The following is a 17,324-nucleotide window of genomic DNA, read 5'->3' on the forward strand; positions in this document are numbered from 1 at the left end:
AGTTTTTTTAGTGTATTTAATTGGTTCGTTTGGGCTTGGTTTTGTTTGTTCTTTTGTATGCAAGAAATCGGTTTTAAAAAGTAAAATCTACTTGAATCCCATGAAGGAGAAAAGAAATTTCAACTTCTAAAATTCTCTTGTTTCATAGCAGTAATTTTTCTCTAAGGTCATACAACTTTGGTCTATTCCTACTGTTGAATTTACTCTTTTTCATCGATCCCATGATATACTTTATTTTTTCTACTTTGCTTATCCTTAGCAGAGGTCCTTTTATAAAGACGGTGAGCAAGTTAGTCTTTAGGGACTTGGACTACATTTACCTTGAAGCAGACATTTAATCAGTTTTGTTACAGGACAACGAGTACCACAGAGGAACTACCTGCCTTTTGAAGGAACAAAAGGCAGAAGTTATTTCCATGGCTCAGTGGAATACTAGACATAAGAATGTAGAACATTCCACAAAAGTGAAATGCGTACAAGTAAAATATACACTCAAGTGTCTTCTCCAGGAAATTCAGAAGACAAGGCTAGGCCAAGGACCTTTGGTCCAAAGAAAAGTCTCCAGGGCTATTAAGAACCAAGAAGAAGTGACCAGATCTTATGTAGAAGCTGGTGAATTCAAAAGAGGCTTAGGAGAACAAAGAAAGAAACAGAGAATCAAGGACAGATTCCAAGGCGCTGGTTTTTGACAGTTACATCTGATGGCAAAAATTTCCATAAAATTAGAGAATGCTTCCAATATCAATGCCATAGAAAAATTTAATTGCTACATATTTAGAAATTATATATATGTCAACTTAAAAGGACAAGTTCTTTTTGTGATTATACAGCACCATAAAAGACCACTTCACAAGAAGAAAACATCTAAATTTAGGGCATCTGGGTTGGCTCTCTTGGTTAAGCATCCAACTCTTGATTTCTGCTCAGGTCATGATCTCTGGGTTGTAAGATCGAGCCCCATGTCAAGCTCCTCACTCAGTGGGGAGTCTGCTGGGTATTCTCCCTCTCTCCCTCTGCCCCACCCCTGCTCAGGCTCCCTTGTGTGCCTGCACTCACTCACTCTCTCTCTCTCAAATAATCTTCAAAAAAAAGTCTAAATTCATAAAACAATCTTCAACTAAAATGTCTGTCAATCACTTTTCATTTGAACTACTAAATACAACTGTATGTTGTCCTTTCACCAACAAGTTAGAAGAGAGAAAAACAGGCAACTGAGTTAAAAGTGTTACTCTTACCCTGAAAAATCAGCAGAGTATTGTCCATAATCAAAGATATAGACTCTAGTAATTTGGCACACTGTGAGGTATCCCAAAGCAAACACAAAACAATATCTGGAAAACAAAAATAAACTAGATTAGTGAAAGTAAAAGATTCATTTTGTTAAAGAATACATTTTAAGGTAATTTATTAACCATATGATTCAAAACTTAAATGGTTCAAAAATTAAATATTTCTAGATCTACTCCACAAATAGCTTTCTTCAGTAAAAAGTAAAAACTCTTTACTAGTTCTATTTCAGTTTACATTTGTGGATTTTGTACCATCTTCAATGGTGGATGCCTCTAATTAAGGCCTTTATTATTTTTTTCCTTCTGAAAGACCTCCCTAGACCAAATTATAGATTTGCAAGTCATAGTCACAAGTATAAAACTGTGAGTATTGGTATTTCTTCTATTTACTCCTCCTTCTTTTTAGAAAATACAATTTGGCACAAAAATATCTGGCTAAATTACACATTAAACAAATTCCTAATAGGATTTTAAAAACTTGTTCTCAAGTCTAAAATCACACATCCTTAGTGTGGATCAGGTGGCTTTTACTCATGTTTTAGAGGCGTGAACATTTAGTGATTTTTCGGATTCTCGAGGTGCTTGGGACAGAGTTACAATAATTAAACACAGGGTATGGAAGACTTTACGTATCAGAATGAAGAGAACAGAAACAGACTCTAGAACACACAAGACCACGTGGCATGAAGGCTACAGTGCAAGTGAGCGGGGAGGACGATCATCTCAACATTTTCCGGCATCATTCTAGACGTCTGAAGAACTACTGTACCACGGAAGAAGCAGACACACAGGAAATGTGGATAAACATCCAGACGTTTTCAGATTGGGGGAGGACTTTCTACACACTGATCACAGAGAAGAACTCAACAGGAAAAGCCCAACGTATCTGGGGAAGTTAAAATTCTTAAGTTTCCTGTGTAGGCAAGTCAGGTGGTTTCACGAGAGATATCTTTTAAAAAAAACTTGGGGTGCGGGGTGGCTCAGTCAGTTGAGTGTCTGACTCCTCATTTTGGCTCAGGTCATGACCTCAGGGTCCTGGGATCCAGTCACACGTCCCTGCTGAGCAGGAAGCCTACCTGAGGATTCGCTCTCACTTTCCCTTTCCCTCTGCCCCTCCCCTGACTCACACGCACATGCACTTTCTCTCTCTCAAATAAATAAATACTGTTTTTAAAAAGAAATCTTTTTAACTTTAGACAAATAGGTAATTTCGATCTAGTTTAATTATTCCTGAGGGAGGGAAAAAAAGGAGGACAGCTCTTTCAAATGTTGTACAAAGCTGACAGACTCCCGATAAATGTATCTGGCCAAGTAGCACACATGCCTACTCACACACACAGTGTTGACAAATCAATCTTAACGTAATTTCTAAAAACCATGTGGCTGATTGTGTTTCCCAAGGATGCCCACAACAATGTCTCCCTTTCATAGGCTCTTCTACGACCCAATCTTCTGCTTCCCCCTTTGAACAAGAGTCTATTTCTCTATCCAATTTGAATCCAGGTTGGCCTTCCAGCTCCTTTGGCAGTAGATGGCCGCACAAGTAACGCTTCGCTAGTTCCAGGCATAGCCGGTAACTGGCCTGGCACTTTCTACTTCTTGCCTTTTGGAAGCTAGCTGTCGTGAAAGAAGGTATCGTGAAAGAAGTGCGACTGTCCTGAGACCACCCCATGGAGAGGCTCTGGAGGATGAGACGCCGTGTAGGAGAGAGAGTGACACAGACACCAGATCGTAAGACGTGAGTGAAGAAGCCGATGTCTATCCCTAAGAGACGATCTATCCAGCGGAGCCTTTCCTGAATTCCCAACCCACAGAATCACCAGCGGAAGAACATACGTATGTATTTTAGGCCACCACAGTTGTGCAGAGTGGGAGAATCAGAGCACAAGTTGGTGATCACAATAAAAATCTGGAACACAGAGCATGGGTTTGAGGACTGGGTGCGGGTGGGAAGTGGAAAGGCCCGAAGGAGACGGCGAGTGCAGATCGGAAGGGCAGTCAGGAAACGGTCCCTGGAAGCTACAAAAACTGGCTAACACTGCTGGTCACTCCAACATGGAACACAGAACACATACTGTTTGCCAACAGTGCCAACGGGTTCCTTCTAGATGCGTACAACGAGGTATGCAGATAGAGCAATGAGCTAAAACTGAGCAGTATTCAGGTTTTCAGCAGAATTTAGACAAAAATAGAAAGGGCTCAGGACAAAAGTACTGAAAGTACTTTGTACTTTCCAGTCACAAAGTAGTCACAAAGTAATCACAGTAAAGACAAAGTCAAGAGTAACCTTTAATGACTTCTCAGGAAGATGTACGGGCACATCTTTAGAAAACCTCTCGGGAAAAGCAACAGTTCCCCAAATCTTCAGGATATGCATCTTAGACTCTCCGCCAGGCAAGAACGTTTTCTAGAACCTGGAAGGTGCTGTCACACAGCACTTTCAGACCACAGTGAAAGGACACGGTCTACAAGAGGTCCGTGGGAGGAGCTTCTGTCTAATGCAGGAGATTTACAGACTCGGGAAGCTCCCAGGAGCCTTTCAGAAAGACGGGATGGAAAGGAGCAGCAGTTCAAAATGAAGACAACTTTCTGTCCCCAGTCCTCTACTGGTAGGTGGCGGGCAAAGAAAGCTGCTCCACCGCACAATCTGGCTGTTTCTTGTATAGAAGGAATGACAGGCCAGGGTGTGGAGAAAGAGCCACAGAGACCAACTGGCAGGGCCGAGACGGGGCACCCCTCAAGCACCGGGTAGCAGGTGTCCAGCTGGACGTCCCCGTCGCTCTGCTGCAGAGATCGCTAAGACACTTGCACTCCTGTCCTCGTTTCACGGAAGGACCCTGCAAGCATCCGCTCACCGCTCACGGCTGGGTACTGGGCGCAGGGGGCCCAGGCCTGCCCCGCGAGCGCGCTGGGGCTCCCGCGCGGAGCTGCGGAGCGCACGGAGGACGCCTCATTCGCAGAGCAGCGGCTTGGCTGAGCAGACGGACGGGTCGAGCTTGACGCCGTCCGGAGGCGACCCCCTGGGGGTCTCAGCAGGGGAGCTACCTCTCGCGTAGGACACACGGAAATCGTGGGGGCCACAGGACGGTCTTCAGATTGCGGCCACGCAGCCCCCGCGGCCTCCGGGCGCGCCGCCCACTTCACGGCCGCAGGGAAGCTCCGTGTGTCCGACGGTCACGCTTCCGCAGGGCCCGGGTCCCGGCCGGCGCGGAGCGGCGCCTCCCGACGTCCGCGAGCGAAGACTGTCCGGCCGAGCCCCGCCAGCACACGGACCCCGAGAAACAGCAACGCGCGGCCGTGACGCCGCCGAGTGTGGTGTGGGGGTTTGTCAGCCGCGCGAGCCCAAGTCGTTCCGCGGGACGCGCTCGGTGTCCCACAGCTAACCGCGCTTTACGATAAAATATCCGGACCGGCTAGCGCAAATGCAGTTGATTCAGTATGAAAGGGCTGGTTATGTCTTTATTATCTTGATGATGAGCCAAAGGGAAAAGAAGGCATCGTCAGTACAGAGAACGGCATGTAGTAGAACGAACGATGTTTCCATGGAAGGACCAGAACTGTCAGCGAACTGAGGGAAAAGGACCAGAACCGTCAGCGAACTGAGAGAAAAGGACCAGAACCGTCAGCGAACTGAGAGAAAAGGGCCAGAACCGTCAGCGAACTGAGAGAAAAGGACCAGAACCGTCAGCGAACTGAGAGAAAAGGGCCAGAACCGTCAGCGAACTGAGAGAAAAGGACCAGAACCGTCAGCGAACTGAGAGAAAAGGGCCAGAACCGTCAGCGAACTGAGAGAAAAGGACCAGAACCGTCAGCGAACTGAGAGAAAAGGGCCAGAACCGTCAGCGAACTGAGAGAAAAGGGCCAGAACCGTCAGCGAACTGAGAGAAAAGGGCCAGAACCGTCAGCGAACTGAGAGAAAAGGGCCAGAACCGTCAGCGAACTGAGAGAAAAGGACCAGAACCGTCAGCGAACTGAGAGAAAAGGACCAGAACCGTCAGCGAACTGAGGGAAAAGGACCAGAACCGTCAGCGAACTGAGGGAAAAGGACCAGAACCGTCAGCGAACTGAGAGAAAAGGGCCAGAACCGTCAGCGAACTGAGAGAAAAGGGCCAGAACCGTCAGCGAACTGAGAGAAAAGGACCAGAACTGTCAGCGAACTGAGAGAAAAGGCCGCTTTCCTCATGCATAAAGGAAACTGTCAAAACACCCGGTACTGGGTCAGCCCCGAGACACTACTGATTCCTGGGGAAAGCATATGGAAGTGGCTGACGTGGGAGAGAAGTAGAATGTGTTAGTATCGATGAATTTAATTTTAGACTTATTTTGAAAATTCCAGTAACATAAACTCCACTCTTATCAAATTAATTTCTAAATTTAACATCATAACCCTAATCAAAATTCTGACAATACTTTCAGCGGGATCTGACCAGTGGACTCTCAAGGTCTTCTGGAAAACTAAACAAACATACAAGGAGGAAGACTTGCCCGATTGCGGCAGATAAAAGAACATGTCACAGTGATTTATAACGTAGTATTGTTTCATAAACAGATCAAAAGATTAACCAAACAGAGAAGAAAGTTCAAAAAAGGCCTCGTTCAACCACAAGTTTTTGTTTATTATAAAGCTAGTACATGAAATTGGTGGGAGAAGGATGAATGAGGGAAAGGAGATTAAAAAGTTAGTTCTCCTTTCAGAAATAAAAATAATTTCCAGGTTCACCCTACACACACACACACACACACACACACACATCCATATTAATGTAAAAAAAAAAAAATAGGACAACAAAAAGTACCAAAACAATATACAGAGAAATACCCTCAAAATCTTGGCATGGGAAAATCTTCATAAGCATGACAAAAATCATAAATGCCATGAAGATAAAGTCTGACAAATATTTACTCTATAAACACTGGAAATTTCTATAGGACAGATGACAGAGAATTAAATAAGCAACAGAAATTGTTCACTAGATATAGATTAATATCTTTAATTTAAAAAATCCCACAGATCAACAAGAAAAGATTTAACAAATCAAGTGAAAATGGATGAGAATGTGAACAAGTAAGTAATAGAGTTTAAAAAAATTATAAAGTTAGTCCATTTAGAAAAATAAATGAGCAGCGCCTGGCTGGCTAGGCTGGAGGAAAGGATGACTCTCGATCTCAGGGTCCTGAGTTTGAGCCCCATGTTGGGCATAGTGGTTACAAAAAAAATAATAATAATAAATTAAAAAAATAAATAAATGAGATTCAAGATAAGGAATGATCAGGAAATCATAATAATCACTCAGAAATGCATATCAGAATTAGGGGCACCCAGGGTACCTGGATGGTTCTGTCAGTTAATCGAATGCCTTTGGCTCAGGTCATGATCCTAGAGTTCTAGGATGGAGTCCTGCATCGGGTCCCTGCTCAGTGGGAAGTCTGCTTCTCCCTCTGACTCTTCCCCTCTCATGCTTTCTCTCTCTCAATTAAATAAAATCTTAAAAAAAAAAAAAAAAAGAATTAGGGGCACCTGGGGGGCTTGGTCAGTTGAGCATCCAACTCATGGTTTCAGCTCAGGTCATTATCTCAGGGTCATGAGACTGAGCCTTGCGTCAGGCTCCACACTGGGTGTGTGGCCTGCTTGGGAGTCTCTTTCTCCCTCTGCCCCTTCCCCACCCACATTCTCTCACTGGGTCAAGTGCTCTAAATAGAATAGAATAGAACAGAATGATAATACTTGCCCAGTATCACTGGCAAAAGTTTAAAAACAGGCACTATCCAGTCTGGGTAGGGAAAACAGGCATTCTCAAATGCAGTTGGTGGGATGAAATTTTAAACAGCCCCTTTTCTGTTTTTGATGAGTGATTTTGCAGTATACATCACAATTTGTACAGATTCTTTGAGCTGCCAATTTCACTTTGTGGAGTCTATTTTAAAAAACAAAATTACTGGGGCACCTGGGTGGCTCAGTGGGTTAAAGCCTCTGCCTTCAGCTCGGGTCATGATCCTGGGGTCCTGGGATCGAGCCCCGCATCGGGCTCTCTGCTCAGTGGGGAGTCTGCTTCGCCCCTCCCCCTGCCTGCCTCTCTGTCTACTTGTGATCTGTCTGTCAAATAAATAAAATCTTTTTAAAAATTACTTATTAAAGCACTAATGATATGCAGAGAACCAAATACATGTCTCCAATACGATATTGTTAAAATAAATGGAAATAATAAAATAAACAGAAAGCTCCACTATGGAATTCAGTAATAGTGAGTAAGAAGACATCCATATATGCACACACACAATAAAGATCAGTGAAGCAGAAAAAGTGAACTAAAGAATAATCCCGTTTTAGGTACTAAAAAACCCTACACACATTTGTGTGTATATAAAGACATACTGGTATATCACTGAAGAAGTTTTAGAACACAACTGTAGTAGACACAATTGTGTGGCAGAACACAACTGTAGAGTGTAGGTGACTCACTCCATGTGCATTTCTGTCTCCATTGACCCCTGCTTTCCTCTACTCTAGAGGCCACAAGGCTAAATGTTCAATGCCCAGCCTCTTGCACTTAGAGCGGCATGATACACAGATCTTTCTTTCTTTTTTTTTTTTAAAAAAAGATGTAATTGATTTATTTGACAGAGAGAGAGAGAGAAAGCACGAGCACACAAGCAGGGAGAGCAGCAGGCAGAGGGAGGGGGAGAAGCAGACTCCCTGATGAGCAGGGAGCCCGATGTGGGACTCCATCCTAGGACCCCGGGATCATAACCTGAGCCAAAGGCTCAGAGGCTTAACCACTGAGCCACCCAGGCACGCCCCATGATACACAGATCTTGTCTGTGACGTGTATTCTGCTGACGTTCTGGAAAAGACTGAGATCTGTGCTGTCCAATATGGTCTCCACTGGAAAGAGTGTTCTAGATCTGGTTCACACGAGCTCAGCTCATGAAAGCTGATAGTTTAAGAATTTTTGTCAATTGGTATTTAAACACAGCCATTATTATAAACTAAATAAACAGTATTACAAAGGCATTAAATATTCAAAACTCATCACGTCTCAATTCCTTCCTTCTTATCATCCTCAATTCTATTCGCATGTCCTGCACCTGCGTGATGGAAATATCTAGAACGGTGAGCTACTGAGCATTTCTTCCCAACCCCCATTGAGGGACTTTAAGTGAGTCACTTCAAGGCTACAGGGGCAGTAGCATTTACACTATAAAAATGGGCAAACACTATAAACCTTTGCGATCAATCGTTTAAACCAAGATCAGCAAACTAAAGGCTGTAGACCAAACTGCACTCACTGCCTGGTTTCGTAAATGACATTTTCTTTGGCCACTCTCATGTCCATTTGTGTAGGTGTGTCCACGGCAGCATTGCTGAATGGCTGCAACAGCTGTAATGACCCTCGAGGCCTAACATATTCATGGGAAATTTGATGGATCTGAATTATAGTTAAAATGTTGAACAAAGGATGGGGGGAAAATGAAGAAAATGCTAGAAAAGCATATTCAACTTTTAAAAGGGCGTCATGACTACAGCCATTGTATTGTGAACAAGAAAGAAAGAGGAAATAGACTCCCATTACGCAAAAGCTATTACTGAGGCAGTAAAGAAGTCGCTCACACGTGGACAGTCGAGTGGAGCTCCGACCTACATCCTCCTCGTCCGATTTTCACCGTATTCACTCACATAAACAGAAATGACAGCCGACATCCGTATTAACTGCGTTTGTTTGCCCACGACATAAGCAGCATCCTCACTGAACCGGATGGCAAACAAGTACTTCTGTCTAGTCCGATCTTGCCGCATGGGGGTTGAGCAGCTGAGAGTTGGGCAGAAGTCAGCGGAAGTATGCTGCAAGAATCAGCGGCTCCGTGGAATTTACAATGAGGAGTGTTGTGTATTTTATTATGAATCATGAACAATCTATTCACTGTATTAGTAAAATGTGTAGCAAGTTTGTGTATGTGAACTTATGCATCTCGTTTCCCCAGAAAGCCAGGGAGTCACTAACACTCCGCGGCGCACTGCGGCCGGGCTGCAGGTGGTCACGGGGCACCTGGACTGGGGCTAGTCTGCGTGGAGACGGCTACAGCTGCACGATCCGCTCTGCTTTTTGAAGGCTTCACAAAGAATTTAAGAGCTCTCTTTAAGAATTTTTATACCGACTATACTTTGGAATGATACTATTTTGGCTGTATTGGATAAAATAAAATGTATTCTTTTTTCCTTTTGAAACTGCCAGTGTTGGAAAATTGCGAATTACATCTGTGGCTCACAACGTATTTCTAATGTATGGTGCTGGATAGTTTTCCTGAAAACAAAAAAGGGAAGAGACAGCTGGTGTGGCTTTTCACACTTTTGAATTCTTTCTGCCCAGAAAGCAGATCTAGTGCTTGTTGGAGCAACCATCTTGTCACCGCGGGTGGTGAAACAGGCTCGGAGAGCACCGCGGAGCAAGAGAAGAATCCCGATTCTTTAATGACCCAATGAGCTGTTGCTTCCGCTCTGAACAACCTAATCCAGCAAGAATCCCAGGGGGTGACCCCCCCCCATTTTCTGCAACTGAAACACATTCCGATCTAATGGCAAAGCACATTCAACTTCTGTTGTTTTCTTTTAAGTGAGATCATAGGGCAAGGTGATGGGGCACACCTTTGACTTTGCCCTCTGCTGATGAGCAGAGGAAAGCAGACGGATGAGCCAGCACACATGTGCCTGGTGTGATCACAAGGGCCAGGCTCAATGTCTGATTTTCACAGAGTGTCTTTAAACAGAAAAATACATGTGCAAATAAACTCCAGACAGAATAGACCTAGATGTAAAGAATGGCCCTGTCACTTTTTATTCTTCCTACCTGTGACAGTACAAGAGTTACTTAAAAAAGGCGACACCCAGGAATCCTGACGACTCTAACTCAATCAACCGTGATCTTGACCCTCTTGCAACTGCCTGGGTTATGGGTAGGCATAAAACTTGGGTCTGGTCTATGAAACCTGACACAGAGCTTCCGGAAAGGCTTTGCTCCTTTCTTGGAGTACGACCTTGCCTACTGGCATGTCTGTAAGCGCGGCAGCCACTTTTAGCTTATGAAAGGAGTTAGCCTATGGACAAAGCCAACATGCTAGGATGGCAAAATAGAAAAGTTAAGTAAGCTTTCTGATGCCCTCATTAAGACTGAGTTGCTGACTTAGCCAACACGAGCTGCCTTGCCTCATGACTTCTTGCTTTGAAAGGTGAATCTTTCTATACTGTTCACACTGCTGTGCCACCGCGGGCTGGGATTTCTGCTCTCTGCAGCCAAAAGCATCCTGATATAATTATTACTTATAACAAAACTAAAGCAACAGCATCAGATGGGTTCTCGAACAGAACATTTTCTTGTTTGTTAAATATAAATGTTGAATTACTGCCTCATTTCAAAAAGAGAAATCACATCTAAAATATTTATTCATTTACGTTATCAGCTACAGAGTGGAAACTGTTCGGGAAAAAACAGAGAGTTCAGGGACCATGGGATTAATGAACCAGAAATGCTGAGGGAAAAAGAATTCTTCCCAAATGAGGAAAACAGGTAACATCACCAAAAAGTTCAAAATCCTAGTGGGAACAAAGACAAAATCGAACAAATAAGTTTTAACATTAACATCAATTAAACTTTACCATCAAATTAAACTGTTAACGAAATGAAATTGAACTGTTGGTTTTCCAAGGCACAAGAGCTTGCATGGCCTAAGCAGAAACACAGCTCCAGAAAAGGCTTACACCTCCGTGTTCTAACTCCTCATCTTCTCCTCATTTTGCCTTTCCCTCTGTCTAGCTTTTCCTAGACTCTGCTTGCTTATACTTAGGTCCTGAAATCAGGTACTTAGATGTAGTTGTGAAACCTTGAAATTTTGCTCTTCTCTTTCAAACACACTGTTGGCTAATCTGTAGGCTTTACATTTCTACATAGTATTTGAAACAACTCTAAAAATACATGGAACACTATAAAACAAAAAGCATATAAGCAAACAGGGTCTTGGGGAAGTATATACAGAGGGTTGGAAAGGCAAAATAAGGAGAAAGTCAAGTCCATATTCTGATGTGAAAGTCTTGTGCAAAGTTAGCCACGTGGATCAAAGAGCAGAGTCCAGAAATAAAGCCACACAGAGAGAGGAGCTGCAATCTAATACAGAAAAGATGGCATTTGCAATTAACATTCCTGGGACAAATGGATATATGTATGGGAATAAATTGATTTCAACCTTTAACTCATAACATACACAAAAATTAGGTCAGAATTGATCAGTGATCTAAGCCTAAACAATAAAACTATAAAACTTCTAGAAATGTTCATGATGTTAGGGCAGATAAAGATTTCTTAGAAAAGACAAAAATTCTACAAAATAAAAAATTGATAAGCTGACTTCATCAAAATTTCAAAATTCTGTTCCTCAAAAATCACCCCTAGGGTACACTTATCATGATGAGCACTGAGTCACTATACTGCCCTCCCTCAGAGTCACCTAACACTGCACGCGAACTATACTGGAATGGAAATTAAAAACTTAATTTAAAAAATCACCACTAAGAAAATGAAAAGGCAAGTCACAGACCAGGAGAAAATACTCATAGTTCATAAAACTGACAAAAGAGGGGCTCAGTGGGTTGAAGCCTCTGCCTTAGGCTCAGGTCATGATCCCAGGGTCCTGGGATCGAGCCCCACATTGGGCTCTCTGCGCAGCAGGGAGCCTGCTTCCACCTCTCTCTCTGCCTACTTGTGATCTCTGTCTGTCAAATAAATAAATAAATAATCTTAAAAACAAAACAAAACAAAACAAAACTGGGCGCCTGGGTGGCTCAGTGGGTTAAGGCCTCTGCCTTCTGCTCAGGTCGTGGTCTCGGGGTCCTGGGATCGAGTCCCACATCGGGCTCTCTGCTCGGCAGGGAGCCTGCTTCCTCCTCTCTCTCTGCCTGCCTCTTTGCCTACTTGTGATTTTCTTTATCAAATAAATAAATAGAATCTTTAAAAAAATTTTAATAAAATAAAATTTTAAAAAACCGACAAAAGACATACTGAAATGTAAAATTTTGAATGAACTGTAAAATAAGAAAGTTAAAGTCAGAAGACTTGAACAGACATGTACCAAAAGGTGGTATCTGATTGATCAATTAGCTCAAGAAAAAAACGCTTGCCATCATTCATCATGAGAAATCTAAATTAAAATCATAGACACCATTAAACACCCATTAGAATGACAACAACTGAAAAGTAGGATAAAATCAAGTGTGGGGCTGGGACTATAAAGCAACCGGTGTCCTCAATATTCACCGGGGGAATGAAAATCCATATAATCACTTTGGAAAAGTTTGGCAGTTTCTTATACAATTAAAAATACCTTCACCCTAAGTCCCCCAAATTATTCTGCTATACACATGCAGGAGAAATGAAAACATCTATCCAGGGCGCCTGAACGGCTCAGTTGGTTGAGCAACTGCCATCGGCTCGGGTCATGATCCTGGACTTCCAGGATCGAGTCCCGCATCGGGCTCCAGGCTCCATGGGGAGTCTGCTTCTCCCTCTGCCCTTCTCCTCTCTCATGCTCTCTATCACTCATTCTCTCTCAAATAAACAAATAAAATCTTTAAAAAAAAAAAAAGAAAAGAAAACACCTATCCATCAAAGACTTGTAAAAAAGACTTGTACAAAAATATTTTAGAATTTTTACTCATATTAGCCCCAATTCTGAAACAATCCAAAAGTGCATTAATAAACAGGTAAAAGGATACATAAATTATGGTGGTTTTCTGGGAAAACCACCCAGCAGGAAAGGAACAGTCTGTTGATAAACACGCATGGACAAATTTTAAAACATTAAGCGGAGTTTTTTAAAAATGGGGGGCGGGTGGCAAACGCAAAAGATGACATACTGTAGAGTTCCATTTATACAAAATTCTAAAACAGGCAAAACTAATCTCTAGTGACAGAAAGCAGATCACTGGCTGCTGGAGACAGAGCTGGACTGATTACACAGGGAAAGGAAGGAACTTCAGGGCATGAGTAAAAATGTTTTCTATCTTGATCTGCATGGTGGTTACACGGTTTATGCATTTGTCCCATGTTAATTACACTGGAACTGAACTGGTGGTTTATTTTGTTTTAGGTAAATTCTATCTAAAGTTGATTAAACTTATTTTGGAAACAAACACATTGTATACAGTCTCCTTTGTGTATTTCTCCTCATCCTGAGGCTCGGGTTTGGTTTTCTTCTTCAGTGACAGATTTCCATGAGGATGTCTCCCCACCACGTGATTTCACATATGTCTGTATACTGACAGTTTCCAGGGTCTCAAGCTCCAGCCTAGCTACGCCTACTAATCAAACAAACTCAAACAACCAGCAAGCTACTTAACATCACTAGGTGTTGCCTAGCTAGTAAGCATCTGGAACCTGACATGTTCCAAGCAGAAGTCCTGATCCCACCAAAACCGCTTTCTCGCTTTCTCCATGGTCTTCTCCGTCCTGGTAAACAGCTCCATCTCTCATGCCCTTGCTTAGCCCCCAAAAACTTAAGTCACTTTGGATGCATCTTTGTGATTCCGATCCCCACAGCCCATCTCTCCCATTCCATCTTCACTCAAAGCACCCATCACACGTGCGCACAGGCAGATCACAGAAATTCCAGTGATGGGGGAAGGACAAGTTTGTCACCACCAGTGTTGTCTCTAGTCGGTCATGATTTTCTACTGGTGCTGTTTTTGCATTAATTAATTTGGTGAGCTAGGGCTCCATGTCACTTTAAATATCAGTTTGTTCTTGTACAAACTGCTTGCTGCTAAACCATCCCTGATCTGGTCGGGTCCTCTTCCTCTGTCTCCTTGGCACTGCCGGCTGGGAACGCGATGCTGACAGAAGCTCAGGTTAAAACTGCCAGTGGGTCACAAAAGCCTTTAAGTCAAGGATTAATTTTATTCAAACTGGTATCTCCAAACTTCACCTCTACTGGTGTCATATGATCCTGAAGCCCATGGGTTATTGGGTAATTTTGAAGAGAGACTCCACTCAGTTTAAACAGACACCTGTAAGTAAGTAATTCTCCAAGCCCACGGATCAAATCCATTTCTCTCAAAATTGATCCCCAATTTTCTAGCCACAATTAACACATTTCCACTTATAGAAAATACCATTTCAAATTAAATAACTACAATTCACCCAATCTAGCTAGCCTTTCTATTTTTTATCTCAGCAATAAACATAAGCTAAGAACTAAAAATTAAATATTGGTGATGCATTAGATTTAACTCTAAAGATGGCACTAATGGGAAGTGCAGACTGAAAAGTACTCAATAAATAATTTATAGGAGCAGAGACTTGGAAAGATCACTGCTTTAAAATTATCCACATTTTCTATTTAAAAACATTATGATTAATTGAGTCTGTTTTCATGTGGCCGTTTTTCTGTGGATGGAGACATGCAGAATTGTTTTTCTATGCAACAGTTTCTGAAAGTTAAATCAACATCCCGAAGGGGGCTCACCTCCTCCTTCGTCCCTATTTATAAGAACGTCATACGCTAATAAAAAGAGGAGAAAAAAAAACAAGAACGTCATATGCGCACAGAGTTCCAGAGTTTAAGGGAACGACACGCTCGTCGCAGCGGAGCTGTGTGCAGGCCCACAGAGCCGCTCTCCTGGAACGATCCCCGGATGGGCAGGACAGGCAGGCCCCTCGACAGCACCGTCCTCTGTGTACACCTGGGGCTTCAGCTGTCCTTACACCTCTGTCTTGGACTTGACGCCTCGGACAGCTTCCTACCACTTCAGTGGAACTTCAGGGAAACGCGTGTGTCTAATTTGTACAAACTACTGGCAGTCGCAAAATTTCGTCTTAAGACCATTATCAGAATGTCGGGTTTCTAAAATCTTTTTGATAATTTCCCATATTATTTATTCTAATAATCCAGCTATACATTTAAAGGACTTTTAATAAATGTGAAACTGGTCTCTCTCTTTTTTTTATTTTTTTTACTTGCACTCAATAACACATTTTGAGATGTTTCTGCTGAAGTATTACAATTAACAGTTTAGGGACACCGGGTGGCTCAGGTCATGACCCCAGAGTCACGGGATCAAGTCCTGCATCGGTGGGAGGGGGGTGTCCTTCCTCGGCAAGGAGCCTGCTTCTCCCTCTGCCTCTGCCATTCCCCCTGCCTGTGCTCTCTCTCTTTCTGACAAATAAATAAATAAAATCCTAAATAAATAAATAAATAAATAAGGTTTTTTTTTTTTTTTTTTAAGATTTTTAAAAAATTTATTTGACAGACAGAGATCACAAGTAGGCAGAGAGGCAGGCAGAGAGAGAGGGAGGAGGCAAGTTCCTTGCTGAGCAGAGAGTCCAATGCGGGGCTCGATCCCAGGACCCTGAGACCATGACCTGAGCCGAAGGCAGAGGCTTTACCCCACTGAGCCACCCAGACACCCCTAAATAACAGTTGAATTTATCCTCAAATAACCTACAGGTGATCAACTACCTAGCCATGTGGTCTAAGAACCAAGTTCAAAAGCTCCTTCCACTATTACCACGTTTATAAACACACCCTCTTTAAAGATACACAACAGCCATTCTTCACATTTAAAGATCACATGTCTTATCTTTTCCTAGAGTTGGCTCCTGAAGACGTCATTTTGACTCAATACACTTGCCTTTCATAGAGGAACTGAAAGATACAAGTCCTCCAGTTCAAGAACCTGCCATGAAGTCAGGGATGTTGTCACAATGTGTGAGAGCCCATTGTGAGAAACAGGGCTGGGTTTCGTGGGATTAGCTATGAACACCAGTCACTTCTGTCTTAGTATACCCACGGGGCTCCGTTTAGAAAAGCTTTATCACACTTCGTAAAAACTGGTTGCTTAGCTGTCCACATCCTCCACGACACTGAGCTCCTTGAGGAGCTTAAGGAATAGAAGACTTTCTCTTCAGCTCTGTTGGGTGGGACATGAGCATGTGAGTGAATGGTACTGAGAAGATGAGTACGGAGCACAACAGAATTAGTGTGAAAGATCCCCACAGGCCAGAAAAGGACTGGAAGGCTCCTCCCAGGATGACAATGTCTATGTAGGCCCCAAACACAGAACCAGAATGACAGAGAAGATGGTGCTTCCCAGTTGAGGGAAGTTGTGGTGAGCCAAGAGTCAGTACACCACACCGAAGTCAGAGTGACACCTATCTAGCAAAAACTGGGAGAAACAACAGAATATAAGCTTAGTTGGTAAAGTAAGGTTCCAAGTATTCTGAAGGGCATGGATTTCTTGAATGTGAGTATTTTGGGTGTTCTCCTATAGGCGTTCCAAGGTTTTTGAGCAAAGAAGTAGTAGGATGAAATAGTTATGTGGAGAATAATAAAGACTAATCAATGATTATGATGGATTGTAGGAAAAAGGAATTCTGGAAGTCACAGGACGGTTACACAGCCCAAGGAAAGACATCCCTAACTACGGGAGAGAATGTGAAAGAGAGTGTGAAGGATTTCTAAGGAAAAGTAAAAAGAACTCCAACGGTTTTGAGGTTTTTGTTTTTTTTTTTTTTAGATTTTATTTATTTACTTGACAGAGAGAAAAAGAGCAAACAAGGAGAAGCAGGAGGAGGGGCAGAAGGAGAGGGAAAAGAAGGGAGCCCGATGTGGGACTCGATCCCAGGAATCCGTCATGAAGAGAGACACTTAGCAAACTGAGCCGCTCAGGTGCCCTGAACTCCAGCATCTTATAGCTTTTTCTGCCTATAGAAACTGAGAAGAAATGGCCAAGTTTTTAAATGAGGGTGTCTCAAGAAAACACAGAAGTTGATTCCAGAGTTCAGAATGACCCAGGTTGGAATGCTGGCTTGACCTCTTCTGGCTGGTACTTGAGAAAAGTCACCCGAACAAGGCCTCCAACCTTCTCTTTTTGAGAGTTTCCTCCTTGGAAGATTTCATGTAATTCCAAGCCTTGAAAAGCTTTCACCGTGATCACTAACTGCCCGTCTGCCTGCCAGTGCTCGCTGCCCTGAGCGTCTAATCAAGCCCCGCGGC

General features: G+C 43.0%; 1 protein-coding gene across 3 annotated transcripts in view; it reads right to left on the minus strand.

Moving 5' to 3' along the window:
• Positions 1-17,324, minus strand: part of MBOAT2 (membrane bound glycerophospholipid O-acyltransferase 2) — a 115,930-nt gene that overhangs the window by 31,087 nt on the left and 67,519 nt on the right. For 2 of the 3 annotated variants that reach the window (XM_082743650.1, XM_082743649.1), the window contains one exon: positions 1,236-1,331. The exons of the other annotated variant lie outside the window; for it this stretch is intronic. In XM_082743650.1, the coding sequence (XP_082599776.1) occupies positions 1,236-1,331 (96 nt within the window). The remainder of the gene's footprint in view (positions 1-1,235; positions 1,332-17,324) is intronic. 3 annotated transcript variants of the gene reach the window in all.

This window comes from Mustela nivalis (assembly GCF_964662115.1).
Source record: "Mustela nivalis genome assembly, chromosome: 8".
Lineage (NCBI taxonomy): Eukaryota > Metazoa > Chordata > Mammalia > Carnivora > Mustelidae > Mustela > Mustela nivalis.